The sequence below is a fragment of the Mixophyes fleayi genome, chromosome 3 (genome assembly GCF_038048845.1).
Source record: "Mixophyes fleayi isolate aMixFle1 chromosome 3, aMixFle1.hap1, whole genome shotgun sequence".
In the NCBI taxonomy this organism is placed as follows: Eukaryota; Metazoa; Chordata; class Amphibia; order Anura; family Limnodynastidae; genus Mixophyes; species Mixophyes fleayi.
Window position 1 is genome coordinate 230,008,250 of NC_134404.1, and position 19,428 is coordinate 230,027,677.

The 19,428-nt window shown below is 36.7% G+C and overlaps 1 protein-coding gene and 1 non-coding gene across 4 annotated transcripts in view; both read right to left on the reverse strand.

The window, feature by feature from the left end:
- The window catches only part of KATNA1 (katanin catalytic subunit A1), a 34,929-nt gene extending 16,565 nt beyond the window's left edge, over positions 1-18,364 (reverse strand). The window contains exons 1-5 of one of the 3 annotated variants that reach the window (XM_075203254.1): positions 18,180-18,364; positions 9,454-9,588; positions 7,506-7,672; positions 2,665-2,822; positions 2,026-2,206 (exon numbers count right to left, since the gene is read on the reverse strand). In XM_075203254.1, coding sequence (XP_075059355.1) covers positions 2,026-2,206; positions 2,665-2,822; positions 7,506-7,664 — 498 coding nt within the window. In that variant the 5' untranslated portion in view covers positions 7,665-7,672; positions 9,454-9,588; positions 18,180-18,364. Of the gene's footprint in view, positions 1-2,025; positions 2,207-2,664; positions 2,823-6,958; positions 6,979-7,505; positions 7,673-9,453; positions 9,589-18,179 lie in introns of those variants that run through there. The other 2 variants (XM_075203253.1, XM_075203255.1) reach the window with 2 other exon arrangements.
- A 214-nt stretch (positions 18,365-18,578) lies between these two features.
- TRNAG-GCC (transfer RNA glycine (anticodon GCC)) lies at positions 18,579-18,649 on the reverse strand. Its single transcript has one exon. It is a non-coding gene; the product is annotated as a tRNA-Gly (tRNA).
- Positions 18,650-19,428: the final 779 nt, after the last annotated feature.

Sequence of the window (19,428 nt, forward strand, 5' to 3'; positions counted from 1 at the left end):
ATTGCTCTATGCATGTCTCCATGATGTACTGTCTCTATGTCCTGTCAATGTATCTCCCTGCACTTTTTGTCAACCTGTGTGTCCGGAGCCTCCCTTGCTATATGCATTTATCTGTTGGTTTCCTCCAGGTGCTCCAGTTTCCTCCCACACTCCAAAAACATACTAGTAGGTTAATTGGCGGCTATCAAAATTGACCCTAGTCTGTGTCTGTCTGTGTGTGTACGTTAGAGAATTTAGACTGTAAGCTCCAATGAGGCAGGGACTGATGTGAATGAGTACAGCGCTGCGGAATCAGTGGCGCTATATAAATAAATGGTGATGATGATCTCTGTGGTCTATTATCTGTTAATGTAACTGTTCTGTGCATCACTCTACATATTTGTCTGCCTGCACATTTTATATATTTGTCCTCCAGTCTGTCCTACTTTACCCTGTATATCCAAGTAGCTGGTACAATTTGTGAACCAGCTTGTCCAATCTGTGTGCCCATCTGTAGGTCTTTCTGCATATAGGATTCTTTTCAATTTATCCCTGATTTTATGTGCAAATATATGTTAGCTTTAATTACTTGAATCAATATCTTTAGCCATAGCATTAAAATGAACAAGGCAAATATATAAGAGATTCTTACACATTTTCTGCAGCACTGTGTTGAAAGTGTAAACATTAAATATTTACTAAAATCCTTTACTCTATATGAAACAGCGGTGGTATGTACGCAGTATGGTTGTTATTCTGCTGTGTACAGAGCACAATTCTCAGAATATGGATCTCTTTCTGTTTTCTGTATCCTGGATATAATCTATACCACCTGTTTTTTTCCTGTATCTATGGAAAACTCAGACTCCTACGGTGTACGCTTTATGTAACATTAACTCACTCAGCAGTCTTGTGTTCGAAAAATCCATTGACTTTGTTAAATGTGCAAAACACCAGTTTCCTGAGTAAGGTGCAGGCAAGTTTTAGCCTACTTTCTGGTTGCACTAGTACTATATATCAAATTAAACATTCTGTAGCACAAACCAAGTGAAACAGATTCTCAGCCAGTGTGATGAAACTTGTTTGTGTGTCAGCCTGCTGTCAATACCTTGTTAGAAGAATTTAAATCTAAGCATGAAAAACGTCACAAACTAGTGCGAGTGTGCATAGAAGATGGTGGGGAAAAGAAGTGAAATCACATTTTGCAACCCATTTGCTTCTTAGCATGAACTCCATTAATGTCATAATAATCTTGTGTCCTCTCAGCTTGTCTGTCTATGACCTCGGAAGAGGAGAAGGGAAATCCTCAATTCAAGATCTCTGCAGCCATGGTTAGCTCACTTGTGAGTATGACCATGTTCAATTTGCTGCATACTATAATAAAAGTAATTTGTTATTCAAGGCTGTTCCTAGTTGTCTTTTAATTAGGCTGATAAATTATTATACCTCATTTCCATTATTTTACGAATTCTAAAACTTAATACCGCATTACGCAACCAGAGAATACTCTAAAAAACAACAGAATAATCTGGTTTAGGTGGCATTTACTAAGTTCAACATCGAAGTAGAATATGGCTTACCTCATTCATGCAGGCAGCATGTTTTTGACAAGAAAACATGCTGTCTAAACAAAAACAAAACAAAAAAACAAAACAGACACAAAATAAAAAAAGAAATGCTTATTCTGCCACTGTCTAGAGCTGTCATCCAAGATGCCACTAAGGTGGATCAGACAGGCATGCTGGTTCATAGACAATACACTGTCGACAAGAGCAGGGGGAGTATTGTTGGACCACGGCATACATCAGGCGATTAAGCACCAGAGTCAAGGTAATATTCTACATTAATGTTTAACTTCTATAAATCTGAATTTCTCAGGATTCGGTGGATTTAGTCTTCAAAGGGTGAGCAGCAACACCTGTGCACTCGCTTTAAATATCAGTGCGCGATTATAAGTATTTGAGCACTATGATTCAAATGACTGGCATGTGCACAGCAGTACACTACATGACTGTAGACATCCGTATTATTACAATTAATGGTTACCTTTTCTTCTTTCACTTTACTCAATGGGTCTTTCTTGTCCCGTGCACGGGCTGGCTTTGCTTTCTGGTTATTGACATTTCTTGAAGGATTTGGGCCCTTCACAGGTGCGCTTAAGCGATTGTTATGCACTCTATTGTCACTGAACTGTGCAGATTGACGTTTCCTGAGTCCTGGTGAAGGTCTTGATGTATTAAAAAAAAGAAATAATATATGGCATTGTATTTAATGTTTTTAAAGAAACAGTTATTTGTGAACTAAATATCACTCACATTTGAAGGCCTACTAAAATAGCTCAATATTTTTATAAAAGAAAACATGAATAGGTTTTAGTTACACAAAGGACAATGAATGTCCTGTAATCATGTCATTTTAAAAGTCAAGTAACACTAATAGAATACATTACGTAACAATACCGCTATGCAACTGCAGCAGACAAAACTGTAGTCAAGAGTGTCTGGTATTACTCTCAGAGCATGATGATGATGATGATGATGAAATAAAAAACACGCTGATAAGGTTTATTTCTCAAATTCAAAAGGCACTTCACAACTCAGTTTAGACCTTCCATAAATAATTTTTTTTTTTAAATAAATTAAATACACATAATTGTTGTTTTACAATAACGGACATTTAGCTCACCTACGTTCAACTGGCACTGGTAAAGACCAGACTTCTCCATCTGGAACTGGGAAATCATGTTGGGCTGCTTTCACTGGAGAGCTGTCCAGTTTAAAACTTTCCAGTGTAGACATGATGTCTTTCACATGCTTAGCTTCCACACTGATCTCCTGCCAAACCTGCCAGAAATGATTTGTCAAGTCTTGAATCACCAAATATACAAGGTGCTCTGATTACAGCAAGAAATTCAAGTAGACTGTTCTCTATCAAATGTGACTGACTTTAAGCAGACAGGTCATAAACTGGACCTGCAGATTACAGAATGCCCAATGTAATGGAAAAGCAGACAAAGACTAGAAAGACATTCAGATATACAGGTTACTGGAAAAAGCCAGATGTGAATACAGTGGACTTTGCTGCAAAAGACAAAAAGCTAATTTTTTTTGTGGTGCAGCTGCAGCTTGAGACAGAAAATTTTGGTGTGCCTGTTTATGTGTACATACATACATACATACACAGACACAAGATCCCATAACTGTATTTGTGAATTTACATAGACACAGATAAGATATAATATACCTGTATGTTCAAAGACACAGATGTATCTGTGTAGAATTGTAGTTTTTCCGACCTCCAATACTGTACAAGTAAAATATGATGGTATCAGTGTATCTTTGCATAATGATTTGTGTGTTTATTTGTGCATTATATGGATGTGTTTTTATGAGTTATGTGAACCACTACAGCAAGACAGCTGTAAGATGTTTGAACTAATTAAATGTCTTTTATATAGCGCAACAGGCGCTCTCAAACTATGTTATTCCCTTCTAAAAAAAAGTTGCAAGTACTGCAGCAAAATATGTTAGGATTAATATACTATTTATTGTAATTTTTATTAATTCAAAGATGGGACTATTATAATTGGAATTATTTATTTTAGATACAGCAATATGAGCATTGGATAAAGACACTGGAGGCCTACGCCACTGTGCAGCTCTGCTGCTAATTTATCTCCCCCATTCCGAAGCAATGCAACGAAGAACTCTATTGATGTACGGGAAACATCTTATACTTGGTGTCTATCAGCTCATATTATAACTTACACTCCTGGTCTAAGACTAAGAAGCTACAGGAACCCCACAACCACCATAGAAGCCTTGCATAATGGCAATCCAGTCCGACTCACTCAGCTGACTTCCAAGGAAGCATGTGGGACACCTCACATTTTTTGCCAATCGGTTTACATCAGTCACAATTAATAAATTAAGGGATCCCTACAAGTATTTGTTTATTTAATATTGTCTTGTATATTACACCTCTTTCCATCTACCATATTTGTTTCACTTTGGGACACGTGTGTCCAGCATCTAAACTATAGGAATAGTTTTGTGCTTAGCGTTATACAATGTTTAAGATTTGCATATATTTCTATTAAAATTGTGATTGCCATTAGCGTCTCACAGACATGTATTTCTACATTGTTGTTTTTATGCAATCAGTTGTTAAACTTTAGTTCTGTATTACTTTTTCCTATCCCATGTATATGTGAATCATGAGAAGACACAGGTAAATTGTCTCATACTAGTTCACATGACCCTTTTAAAGAGCATATTTCACTTTAACCATAAAATTCTTTTGAAATTTCAAATTCAATGAAACAAATAGAATACTAGATGTTTCATTGCATTCTGGAAAATATTAAAAAAAGTTGTAATCCTCAATGCCTAAATAATTATATTAATCTACATGTGAAGCTTACTATGTTTACTTATTTTTTTGGTGCTTGACTTTCTAAAAATGAAAATACAAAACAACGATCTCTGAAATGTAATTGTTTATGTGCTGAAATGGGATAAAAAAAAGCATTTTCACTTGTTAGACTAGTTGTGGATTTATAAGTCATTTGAACAGAGAATGCCATGTTAATGAGTAGAACACTGGAAAATACAAAATCATGTGGTAAAAATAAGAGGAAAAAAAAAAAAAAAAGAACTATACCTGGCATGTTAAAAGTGGTTTTGGTACAGATTAGTTGTATTTTTAACTATCTTTTAAATTTAATTAATAGGCCTCACTAATACTCAAAAATATCGATCAGCTATAAAAACGGAGAGGACTCTCCCGCAAAATGCATGAAGGGTTTTCGCAGGAGAAATTAAATATTTTGTCTGCCATAACCCACTTAACGTTTCTTAACGCAGTCCCCAAAGATTAATAAGGGGACTGCAAAGTTCTGCAATGCATCAAACTTTGCATTTCTCAGCAAGGTAACACAATCACATGATGGCATGACCTGTAATTTTCTACGGGATCCAGCTTAAGCCTCTCCAGCTTCGCTGGCACTGTGGAAGTGCTTTGAGCATGTTCACCAGCCGTATTAGGCTGCCAGTAAATAGAAAACACAGATTGCACTACAGGGGGAACTTCGCCGGGACTCCCAGAGTAGCCCCAGAATGGGACATTTCAGCAGCGCTCAAATATGCATTGTTGCATATTGATGGGCACCACATAACCTTAATACATAAACCCCTAGTGTTCTGCGCTTCTCACCATGACCTTGTATGTTTACAGTGATTCAACAGCAAACCATATAGTTAGCCTTTGTGTTTACTGTTAACATAACACATGGAAAAATTGTACTACATGGACTATGCAATGGCAGCAGGATAGTCCAGCATCAGCAGTTCAGAAATATATATATATATATATATATATATATATATATATATATATATATACACACACACACACACACACACACACACACAAGTTAACCCGTGCATGATACTCATGCATTCTAGTCAAATCAAGCTACTTAAGGTGTTAAAAAGGTTCATGTCATGCATTTGGGCCATAGCCCAGGCCTCAACCACCAACCACTCCCCACCGTCACCCCCGGCAACCACCAATCACTCCCAACTGTCACTTCTCCTTCAAGAAATATATATATATATATATATATATTTTATTTTTTTAAAAAAATCTTTATAAACACTTTTAACAATTAACAAATTAAATTAACAAATTAAAAACATCTTAGTATACCAAATTTCAGCCCTTTTTTTCCCACACACACTAAGAATTTAGTAGGTCAGTGTATAACTCCGCCCAGCAGGTGGCGCTGCAGCTTGGTTTTATATTTTACACACAGACAGACAGACTAACACACGCCACTAGACATTTATATTATAGATATATATTCCATACACAGAGGCTGAGGTGGGGGTGTATACATTGGTATGCCATACAGCTTTCATTGCTTGACTATCAAATTCCATTCACTTACATTTTTCATATATGTCAAGCCTATTTAGGGAACATTTGGGTGTGGCTCACAAGCCAGGCCATGCTAGATGTAAACCCCTATACCTGGAAGGTGAGTGCATCTGATTTTAACTGCATTTTATTAGTGTTTAACGCATATAGAGTAGGACCTGCATATAATGAGGTGCCCTTAACGTTTGGATGGCTTAAAGGTTTTGATCAAAATATGAACTAATACCTAATGTTTTCATTTTGCTAGATACACTCAGAAATGCAGTGTTAAGGATAAGTGCTGACAATTATTATTGTTTATTTATAAGGCGCCATAAGCTTTCCGCAGCTCCGTATATAAACAACTGTCTTTTTGTGTTATATATAAAATTTAAAAGTGGTGGTATGGAAAATGTAAGTGAACATATTTTAAAAATGGCACCCACATTAAACACCCCACCATGTTGCATGTATGTGGGGGTTTGGACTTAGTCGAAATAACCAGGTGGCAAAAAGGTTAGAAACCAGCTAATGGCCTTACACAGTGGGTGTTATCAACCCAACGACTTTCATTTCTACTCTTTCAATTCTGATCACAATCATCAGAATAAGTATCTGATTATGTCATGCCATCAATTCTTGGTCACAAACAATTTTTATTTTATTTTTTTTCAGATCTCACAGAATACTTTTTACACTAAAAAAAAAAAAACAAAAAAAAAAAAAAACAGACAAATCATGTTAGTGTAGGTGGTGAAGTTGCCACAACAATTTTATGACCCCGTTAAATATCATCATGATTGATTTTGGTTATTGGTTACCTGCTCCGAGTCAAGCCTATAGCAGTTAAAATGCTGTGTGAATCAATGAATGGTTGTTTCAAAAACAAACAAAAATTTAATCTCCCTAGAATCAAAACCATCACAAAACAAAAAAGAAAACCACATCCCATGCTCCTAAACAGATATTGTTAACATAGAATTAAAAGAACCTGTCAAAAAATGAGCCACTTGGCATGCAGATATACATTATTTCAATGGATGATTTCATATTTTCTTACCTAAATCTCCAATAAACTCCAATGAAGCTGTGTTAAAGGACAAAAACATCATTCTATTTAGTTAGCAACATTCCTTTGTGGAATGAACACATGTGCAGGCACAAAAATCTTTCATCAGGGGCACTATCTTTTTTTTTTTTACATTTGAGGTCTATGATGTTGCTCCCTCTGCCTTTCCAATTCTCCTGGCACTTTGGTGGATGAAATCACCTGATTGGACAAATGCCACCTACCTGTTAGCAAGCTGTGGTTGATATCCCACATTCAATCTAGTCAACCTGTCTAGTGATGCCAGAAATAAATCTAAAGGCCCTAGAGAAGTTTTAGACCACATGGATTTTTTTAACTACATCTTGTTTATCTCTAAAAGGTGCATTTTCTAGCAATCCTTTATGACTACAAAGTGAGAGGAACGTAAACTATGAAATATTTTCATGCACTGTTTAAAATTGCACAAATTACATTTAAAAAAGTATGCAGTTTGGAATATAGAAGACATTTAAGAAATATATGCCTTTGTTCAGGTTTACATGCATAGAGTACTCACCTGTTGCCATTTCTGTTGTAGAAAGGTGTCTTTAACATACAAATATTTGCTCATCTGATCCAACACACCTTGATAGTATACCATAGCAGAATCGTAGTTACCCAGTAGAGCATATTCCCGCGCTAGTTTTACATTTTCACTTATCATAAGAAGACTCATTTTGATAGCTGGAAAAGAGAAATAATTGTAAACAATAAATGCAATATTGTTTAATGAATAACAAAGCATATAGGTATTCATGTCAGTAGCTTCTGTTTTCTACTGTATGCTGAAGATCCCCACAATCTGTAATTTGTGATAACATTTATGGTACACAGGGTCACAGATGTTCTATTGGACTATACATTGCAGTATATTCGTAAGCAGTGAGACATAATGTTATCAGTGTCATAATGTCATGAGGGCACAAATGAGATACTGTACATTGGCAGGTTTATAAAGAGCTCATACCCAATGTCACAACCAGAGAACCGTCTACTAGTCTCAGATCTGGATAAGAACATCTTGGCAATTTATTCCTTTCTAATGCAAGTTCAGGCAGCTATAATTTTAGGTAATAGTAGCATCAAAGGAGAAAGTACTCCTGAAAAACTCAGGGTCTAAATATTAAAAGCTTTAATACAAGCTTTTTACATACACTTAAATGATATAAACAAAATAATATATATACATCTCATAAATATATATTGTATTAATGCTATTCAGTAGATAAACATGTACACATGCTAATATTATACACAATTCACTGTATAACAGTGTAGCACTAAATGTATAATGATGATAAAAGTCCATTTCCACCTGAAAAGGACAGCGACTAGTAAAATGTACGCACAGGACATGTCTCTAAAAAGAGATCCAGATTAATATCAGTCAGAGTTCTTTCTCTATGCAGACAGTTCAAGACACTAATTATTCCACCACATAATCGCGCCGAGATGATTGCCCATAACCGAGCCGTTATAATTCACCTCAACGGTCAGATGTTTCTGTGTCCCTGCAGCAGTTGTACAGTTAATCATGCTGGTGGTGGCTAGAGGGAATGTGGAGGGTCTTCTTAATTTAAACAGTTGGCACTTCAGATTTCCCGGAAATTTACCATCATTTAAACTGAAGGTTTAGACAACATCATCCATTCGCCGAGAGACCTGCATTCCCCAAGGGGGTAATGTTTTAAAGATCAATGTGCATGTTCTATGTTGATTAAATGTAAGTGTTTGTGTTTTAACCATTTTTGAATATTAAAAAAAAAAAACAATAAAAAAAAGGAATAAATAATACTTTGTAGGGTATTTTTCCTTACCCTTTCATTTTGTATGAGGAGATGGGAGAGCAGAATCATTAAGTCCTACATCTAACAGAAGATGGAACATATTGATGGAAGGCAAATATTTACATAAACGCCTGTAAGTGCATTCATAATTGGACACCGTGGAACTCTAATGGGTCAATCAAAATCTTCAACATTTGTCCCCAATAAAGGAATAATATTGACACGCATCTCTGTCATTCTATGTCTGATAAATGAAAGGAAGATACAACACTTTGTATATATGTAATTAAAGTCCTTCACAAAGTTCCAAAGTTTCAAGCAATTTAATACCCTACCTTTGAAGAGGATTGTAAATGCCTGTACTGTTGTGTGAAGGGTAAAAAGTGCTCATGAGAGGAAGAGAAAGGGAAACCTCTTGTTCTCTGGTCTTTAGGTAAATAAGAAGACTTGCCCCTGGTTGAATCAAGTTTATCCCCAAAGAGAAAACGGCTTTCAAAAGGAAGCGCGATCAACCAAATCTTTGGCCGATTTCTTGGGCTATGCTTCGAGCAGAAATGGTATTCGTGTCTAGTGAAGCTTCACATAGGAAATCCCTTTTCTAACAATATTAATGCTTTTTAGTAGATAAGGTTTGTTAATTTTCTCTTGTACATTCTTATGCAGGGTATCAAGCCATACTCAGTGCCTTGGAGACCGAACCTGTAGCCACATCAGACTTGAGCGTGGTAACCGAGGAAATATGATGTTTCTTGAATTAGCTTGGACTGCAACATCGATTTTAGGCATCGACCCCCAACTTGAAGCCTCTTTATCCTGAAAAGGATATATGTGATCAGGTCACGTCTGTCCAGTTATTCCTATTCCTTATTAAATGAAATCCATAATAATTCTGTCCACTTGCAACACCCTGAAGGTCCTCTAAAAGGAAATCTTGGACCAAGGAGCTGATATATCATCAATCCCCATGGTTCTATTAATATGGCTGAAGAGGACACTCACAACTTAAATGTTAAATCATGTGGGATCTTTTCCAATATCCCCTAACTAACTGTGAGAAGACCCTTCGAGACAAGACGTATCAATCCTAACATCCTCCAGAGCCACACTTGTCTGTGGTCTGGTTACCTTAAGCCCTTGCATGGCATATAAATCCTCCTTTGTGATAAAAGTGTCCTTCATTACCCTCATAATTCTGAAAAATGCAAACTATTCAGGAGACTGAGAAATGGGCCTTTTGTTCTGAGGAATACATTTGGCAAAGAAAGCCCCTTCACAAGCCCATATCAGACAAAGGTTTGTTACAATAAGAATACTAGAAAAAAATCTTGGCGCAAAGCTCACTATATAAAATACAAACAATGTTGATGTAAAATAAATTTCTCTCTTTTATAAATGGCCATAAATTAGAAACAGTCAGTGCACTGATAAATACATAGGATTAAAAAAAAAACTTTATACACAAAGCACGTAAGTGGTAAAAATGATATGTTAAAAACAAAATTAGGTTGACATGTAACAGTACAACAACCGTGATGTAACATGTACACTTACAAATAGTGTAAGTAGGTGAACATTCTTAAATTCATTAATTGTTTCGATATTAACAATCCAGAAAAGATTTTGGTTGAATAACAAATGTTAATAACTTGATGCTCCAAATACCAAGTCTTAGTGATCTGGAGAACTTCAGGCAAAATGCTAAGTAACAATAAGCCCATATAAAATTTCTCATGTGTATTTCCAGCTCATTAATGTCACAGTATATCAGATGGCGTGAAGTAGTCCGTGAGGCAGGAGTGCTCACGGATCCTGTTAGCCTGCTCATCTACCCTAAAGACTTAAGTTTATATGCACTTTTTTGATACTTCACGCCATCTGATATACTGTGCCACTAATAAGCTGGAAATACACATGAGGAAAAGGTGATAAGACTGGCTGTTTCGCTTTCATTTTACAGGCTCTGAAACAGTGCTAAGAAGGAAAAATAACAGACTAATAAAAATAAAAAAATAAAAATGTAGAAAGCACCCCTGAGGGGCTTACCTGGAATGGGTGCTCTACAGCTTTTTGGCCTATTATGTCACACCTGTGATTTCTGAACTGAACAGAATATGTTGGCGCTATATAAATAAATGATGATGATGAAGTAATATCACACAAAGAAGACCCAGAAGCCTGGTCCCACCTTTGCTACATAATTATATCAACTACAGTCCCCATTCCTGGATTTGTGTTGCAGGGAAGTTCCGGAACCACCAGGAAAAAGGTAAGCCCCCAGAGAAAACACAAAACTACTACACTATACTTACAACTGCTTACTCAGCTGAGAGACAGGAAAAATACATAAGGGGAAGTAGTTCTCTATCAGACTGTCCCTAACCTGTGCACCTTCAATCAGGCACTTAAAACTCATCTGTTCCTCAAAGCCTACCAGCCATCCTCCTAACCTTCTCCATGCTTGTTCATCTCACCTCCCTCCTCCCCTTTGCGCACGCCTTTTGTGCCTGATCCACTCCCCGGACTCCTCTGTGCGCCTGCTGTTTGCCCTCCCTTTAGTATGTAAGCTCTCACAAGAAGGGACTCTTCCCTCCTATCTCTATACTTAATACTTCTGCTCCAGCTACACCGATTTTGGTCTTGCTTGGAGCCTTTGGAGTCCAAGTAGTACTTGTTTATTATTTTGTGCTGTTTACCCTGTAAGGTCTATTGTTTGTAATAAGTGCAGCACTGTGAATACCTTGTGAAGCCTTATAAATAAAGATTAGTAATAAAAAAAAATACCTTCCTGGGGCGTTTCCAGTTTCTACTCAGCTGACTATGCAGTTAACCCATTCATTATGGCTGCTATGCAGTTAATGAAATTAAGATCTATGAAAAATTTTGTTGAATCAGTTTAAAGACTACATTTAATAGAGCTTGGCCTATAAGTTTAGTTGGGTATTGTCTTTGTCAATCAATACATCCCCTTCATCCTGTAGTGCAGAACGGGGGAAATTATACATTTAGGAGTATTACAGAGATCTAAAGCATAAGATGTAACAGTTACTGTCTGGGCTCAGACCTGCCCTGACGTAAAAAATGTATGTGGCAGTGAGAGCATTAAATGGGGAGGGGGCCGGGTAGTATAACCCCTACCTAACCTAAAAATAGCCATATCCAAAGACACAGTTACATAGTAGGTCTAATAAATTAAGTACAGTGAGTACACAGAACATTTCTATGAATTCTATAGCCTACACTCATAAGGTTAATGCAGATGTTGTCTTCAAATCTTTCTAAGTCTACATTCTATGCCCACAACAACAATCATTTTTATACTTTTTAAAGTTATTAAGCATAAAAAGTTGACAGATTTAAGCATACAAACAACCATTACATATGAAAGATCTGCTGACTACCAACCAATGATATGTAAATATCATAAAGCTGGAGGAGTCACAATGAGGTCACCGTTTTCACAGGTACAAACACAAGACAAAGCACATAGCAGTAACACCAGGCACTCAGGTGCATGTGCAATGCATGTCACTTTGCAATAATACATTGTTGATGGCAGATTCACCACATACATTTCACATTCTTGGAAACATGGAACATTTAATTCGGAACTATAGCAGAATTGCTGAAGTGCAGGGCCTCCATGGAAACAAAGCAGTCTCAGATATCTACATATTTGTAAAATGTAAATGTTGTAAACAAGTTAATGACTCCCTGCTATATAGCAGCAACCATACTACATATTAATACAAGCATACATATCTACGTCTAGTCATGTATACACAAAACATTCCTTCATCCTAGTGCCATTCAGACCTCAAAATGTCCCAACCACATAAACAGCAGTTTCCTTTTTCTTTATTTCAATTTACCTTTGCATAGATATTATTGAATAACAAATTGTGCCAACAGTTGGTTCTACAGCATGCAGTAGTTGCACAATTTAAACTTAACTTTCAGAAAGAAATACATGGAAGGTACTCATGATTTAAACAATATTTAAGAACAAAGATATACATGAATTTAACATTTTCTGAAAAAAGCTTCTTCTATTTAAACAGTCAGACATAATCTAAATTCCAATATAGAAGCCCCTAGCTCCACCTGAACACCCTATTTTTTTTTGTTAATGATAGTCACAACAGTGTTGCACATGATGTTTTTGTCGCTCAATTTGTATATTGGGCCTGTGATTTGTACAGTCAGCCAGCACCTACCTAAATAGAGGACCTAAAGTGAAAGACTTCTTTACATTTTGTTGGTAAACAATAGGTAATCGAGATTTTCTATATAAAACAAAAAAAGTATCAATGACATAAATTATAAAATTACCAAAACTATTAAAGCTGTGCTCCAAATGAAAAGGAAAATATTCAATATGTAAATATGAGGCTTGACCAAGAGATTGAAAATATTAAACAGTGCCTTGTGCACGAATACAAATATAAGGAGAGCATGTAGCAACCCAGCTCCGCTGTCTGCCGCAGCAATCCGGTAGTCTAAAGCTCAACTCGGCTTTGCACTACTTTACATGCTGGCGAACGGAGAAGACCATTTTTGTTTTGTAACTAAATAGAGAGGACATTTACGAAAACCGGTGAAAAAAGGAGGACTTAATATAAGAACTGATCAAACTATTATTTTGTGAAAGATACTTGTGAGCAGCATTGCTGTCTTGTATGGTTTTCAATACAACCAGGGTACTATCTGCCTGAAGTATATATATCCTTCCAGTTTTCATGTGGGTGTCCTCCAGGTGCTCCGTTTCTAGAGGTTTTTTTGGGGATTTTACAAGTAAGCATCTGTGGCAGGTAAATTAGGTTGTATTACAATGACAGAGAAATGTGAATGAATACACACTGCACAGCAATACATAATATGTTGGTGCTATCTAAAGGGTAATGAAAAATCTAGCAATATAAAGTCTTACAAGTCCACCTTGGCATCTTATAGTTCCATTAGGAGATAAGATATACTTATTATTAAAGTGACCTCATAAATGTAAAGCAACCATCAGAAATGCCTGCATGATTATATACCAACCATCAGAGTTGTTCACATGATCATATAACAGCCTAGTAGCGTGCCCATGATTATATAGCAATAGCATCTATATGACTGTATGCCAGCCAGCAGAGGAAGCAGTATGATTACATAACGAGCCAAAATAATGGTCCCACAATTATAGCAGTAAAAGTGCCTACACAATTATAGAATATGTAGTCTAGCAGAGGAAGCCACATTATTAAATACCAATTCAGAGAGCTCACATTGTATACATGCCACAAGAGTGCCCACATCATTATGCTAGTTGAGCAGTGATCACATGATTACGTAGCAGGCCAGCCCATACAAATAAATACAAGTTTAATGCCTCTATAAAGGTTGGATTAAGGATTGATTTTGTCTCTCCCAAATATAACATGAAACAGTTCCCCACACTAGCACCCTCAGCTCCCACTTTATTAGCACTTAAAGTACCAATAGCACTATCAATGGGCGATGATCACAGATCCTGATTTAGTGATGAGCGTTCTTTGTTTCTTTGTGTATTCATAGTGCCTGAGTGAAGAGGGTGTGGGACAATGAGGTTTTTCGTGTTCGGACCGATACATGATTAGGGCCAATGTAGTGTAGGGGAATTGGACTACAATAATCTGAATGTGAGGAGCTGACATGTATATCATGATAGGCCTGTGTGTGTTCTTTGTAGTATGTTTGAATAGCGTATTATGATTAGTTATGTGTTAGAGACACAATACTCTCCTGTCCCTGCAAGCTTCAAAAGTTTCTTTAGTACATTAAAAAGCAATAATCGGATGGGTGTTTATAAGCAAATATACCTAAGTTTCCATTGCTCAAATCTTCATATATGTCCCTTTTAGAGCACTTAAGGCATTACACAATCTAGGGCATTATGACAGTTTCTCTTTAAGTGCCGCAGTTTACACCTATCTTTATTTTGATCATGGTAACATCACAGTATTTTGCATCACTCCCATAAAACGTGCATGAACAGGATCAGGGAAGTATCTATACAGGATGTTTATGAGAAAGATGTGACCGCCTCCACTAGAGTACAGGCACTCATAAAGCTTCCCACGAAACAATGCTAGTGTAAATGAAAATAATTGCCTCATGCTTCACAGACATTCCTTTATTCACAGTTCCAGTCCAAACTCATTGTGATTTAAGACTAATCATACAGGTATCTAATCAAAGGTTACTCTAACAAAAACAAAACAAATGGAACCTGAAAAGAAATGAATATACAAAATGTGATTCTGGAATGAAAATGTAATCCATCATGTTCAAATTAATTTGGTTAAAAAGTGGCATAAACATATATTTCTTCTTTTAGCAATAGATGTCTAATACATAATTTTAAAAATTACACTTTGCTGGACTTTTTTTTGTAAAAGTTAAATAAGTTATACAAAATAGCAAATAATATGTCTATAACCCCTATCCTATGTATAACTATTTGTTAGGTATATCTGTAGAATGTATCTAGTACTTGCCTTTACTGCAGTGTCTCTATCTTAAAGGCACCAGGCGTACACAATCTTCTGTCAAATTTACAAATTCTATTTGCAGTAATCAGATCATCAAACTGCCGACATTGGTTAAATGAGGTGTTGGGGATCATCAGTAGATTGATTATTCTATTTGCCTGCCCCCTTCTTGCACTACAGAGGTTCCATATACATTCCCAGGTGCTTACTGGGGGTGGCATGTTTCTCAGAACCCCAACCAACACCAGTTTCACTCCAAATCACAAAATTAGTCTCTCTTAGTGCATTTTCAAAAGACTGTAAAATGGTCTCCTCAGAATGTTGTCTGTAAGCTCCCATGGGCAGGGCATTCTCTACCCTATGTCTCATGTTGGTCCTGTCTGTATGTCCCAGTTACATTGTATGCTACATATAGTATGCTGTATTGTGCTATTTACTATTTTAGCTTCATATATTGTTGTATTTGTTTTATTGTAATTAGGTATTATCTGGTTTATGTATTATCGTATTTATGTATAACTACTGTATGTATTTTGTTTTGTATTGATGTACTTTTGCTATACAGTGCTGCATAATCAGTGGCGCCTTGTAAATACATGCCAACGATGATATATAGAACCACATATAGAGAAACCTCTCTGGAAATCTTTGTTTGCCCCCAATGCTCTAGTATAGAATATCTAGCAAACAAATGTAGAGAAGGATAGGGGTTATATTTGCAAAACAAACCATCTGGGAAAATTTTGCATATTAACAACTAAAGAAAACAAAAAAAAAAAACAAAAGGACTTTTCCTTTAATGCTTGGTGGTTGGAACAGCACTTTTTACAAAATAGATAAAGCTGGCATTTAAGAAAACTTATGCATGGGTACCTTTCAAAAGAGATGCTTAATAAAAAAAGAACAAATCAGATGTTTGAATTAATTTATTATTTTTTCATTCACATTAATTGATGACCAGGGGCTGACTGGGCTGGGGGGTATCTATCCCCCGGGGCCAGTCCCATAGTGGGCTACCCTGGGCTAGGTCACTGGACCACCTGCATTTTTTTTCTCTTTTAAAATAGGCTGCCGAACCTTGACGAAGACCACCCCACCTCCTCCTCCCCGGGGCTAAAATTTGCTAGCCCTCCCCTGATGCATAGCATAACCTATGCCCTGTCATGTGTAATAATTATCTCTCAATACAGCAATTTAAGATTGTGGCCTAGAGACATGGGACAGGTGTGATCTCACTGGGGGGCATAGACTATGGCAGAGAAAGAGTAAAAATGTATTTTGTAAAATTTTGCTTAGTTTACATTTTAAGATTAAAAATTAAAATAAGTCGCATACACCCTTCTACAGTAAGGACATTTGAAGTCCTCAGACTCACAACCACTACATCCAATGCTTTTCTGCTATTAGTGCCACATATTCAATGTTCTATAATTGCAGGCAATTTTTTTTTGTATCTTCTTGTTTGTTTACATAGTATTATATAAAAAGAATTAGGAAAAAGTGACATTCCCTGTTAACATTGAATTAAATACTATAAATACCGAGGTTGAAAAAAAATACTCTTTTTATTGGTGTGATATTGCTATTGAACGCTTCCTACTCAAAAGGTTTTCGGGGAGAGTATGCATAAAAATACATCAAAAAATCCAAATCAGACCAAAAACCACATAATGAATGAACAGATTATTGCTGGCTTATCCATAAATTCAGCACCAAATCCAGCACTTAGGGTTCAAGGGAAAGCTAAGGGCCTTATTATTCCAACTTAGTAAATGTTCAGGAAGGCACCAGTGGAAGCTGAAATAAATACATGCACTATGCCTTTACGTACAATGGAGAGTACACCATTATGTACTTTTTAATATGAGTTACAAGGTATAAATCGTGAGGTAATTTACTTCACAGCCACAAAAGCAGATACTTCATCACAAAGTTAAAAAGATAAAAGCAACACAAATTGTTTGACAAACTTCTGTTACCAACTTTTAGACTACAGTCTATCAAGGCCACAACAATTGTGCTAATATGACGTGACAAAATAACAGTAAAGTAAGGAATATTTAAGATTGGAAGTGCAATGCTAGATATTATAGAAATAAAGTATAAACAACATTTCACACCACATCAAATACTTTAAACAAAAAACGTTATGTATTTAGCATTTCATTACTAACTGTAGATGACGCGTCATCTGGAGATGTCTGTAACACCTATCATTAACACTGTACACATCATTATTTTCAAGATTTCCTGAGTGCAGTATAGGTATATTTGACTCATTCAGTTATGCATATTTCCATTAGTAGAGTTTTAAATAGTATTTTCAGAAAGCACAGAAACATACATTGCAGTGTTGTTGAGGGCAACCAATTTTAATCACGTATTTTACTGATCTATTATCATGTGCCAACAATAATTGTGTGAGAACATTACCACACAGCTTAACTCAAGCACATATAATGGCTTTTAGCAATATCTCAAAAGAAAATGTTAGTACTAGAACCGCACAAATTAGTACTGTCACTGCCTTTGCGTTGATAACACATAAATATTACACATGCTGCCGAGCCCTAAATTATTCCACACCAGGATAATAATTGGCTTCTCCCGCTGTCTATAGTTGTGAAATTATTTAGGTCTCTGCAGGTAACTTTTACCAAACAACTCATAGCGTAATGTTGGGTAGATTTCATTTATCTACATGTTTTTGTCCTTCACAAACACAGAACGAGATGAACTTATGCACCTCCTAACATCCGCAGGTAACTCATTATTTACATGGACAGAATGTCCGTGATCAGAACAAGACAGATGAACAATACAAGGAAAGAGGTGGAGAGTAGTAGTGCAGAACAGGTGTAGCTGGATGTGTGTAACATCAACAATTACTACCTATAGCAGCAGCTCGCTTCTGTCCCCGGCCACGTCCTTGTCAATGGGATCAGGCTCCAGAGTAAGGTGACTTGGAAGCAGCTATGAAGGGTGCCTGGATTACACTCTGTCTTGCTGAGATCTGATCTCCATATCGCCTCCTCCTCACACATTCAAACCGAACCAGAAACGTCACTTCCGTCCTGACCGCCAACCCAGTTAATGTGACGTCTATAGCTCATCCTCCTTGTCGGGGTCTCTCTACAGCAGTCCGAACCTAGTGTTATAATCATTTAACTATAACAAAATTTATATACGTGTCTATTTTACAAAAAGCTAATACATTAACACGTTCATTACATATAGAATGCAAATATAAAAGTCAAAACTGTGAGATAAAAAAAAATCTAAAAGTACTGCTGCATTGGCCGGGAATCGAACCCGGGCCTCCCGCGTGGCAGGCGAGAATTCTACCACTGAACCACCAATGCTCACATATTTAAATGTATTTCAAATGTCATTGTTTAATAACACTTTTCTTTAAATTTTTCATTCGATTTTAGATATTTATTTATTTTATCAAACCCTCATGCTACATGTTCTCTTTGATCTTAAATACATTTTCACAAGGACCTGCTGCACTTTGACAGATCAGCCCTCTCTGATATTGAAAAAGGAGTAAAACATTTCCATGGCAAATGGGGACTATACATTGTTTCACTTGATGAGACTATGCAGAGTAATATAATGAAATGAGTGGTTGAAGTGGGGATGTATACAGTGGTATGCCAATACCACCACTTCTCATACTGACATAGCAATATATTTATTGAAGTAATGCAGTGTCAATCAATATTTATTGCTGCAAACTACAGCAATGCATATTTAAACACCACTGAAATTTACCATGCCGGGCCTGTTCTGGAAGCCCCGGCGAAGTCTCCCCTCCTCCACGTACTGTTTTGTCTATTTACTGTAAGCCTAGCGCTGCCAGTGAATGGAGAAGGTGCTTTGCACATTGATGTAATGCCATCCTGAGATGACATTACCTTTCAGGGCAAAGCAAAGCTTTTCAAAGCTTAATGAATTTGAGAACTTCGCAGACCCCATATAAATATATAGGCAGGGGTGGGCGATCTGGCCCGTCGCCCCCCTAGCAGGGATGTTTGGCAACAGAGAATCCTGCCTGGTCGCTCTGATTGTGTTTTAAACACAATTAGAGTCGCCGGGCAGCATACTCTGCCTGCCGACAGGGACCTGCAGCAGTGTG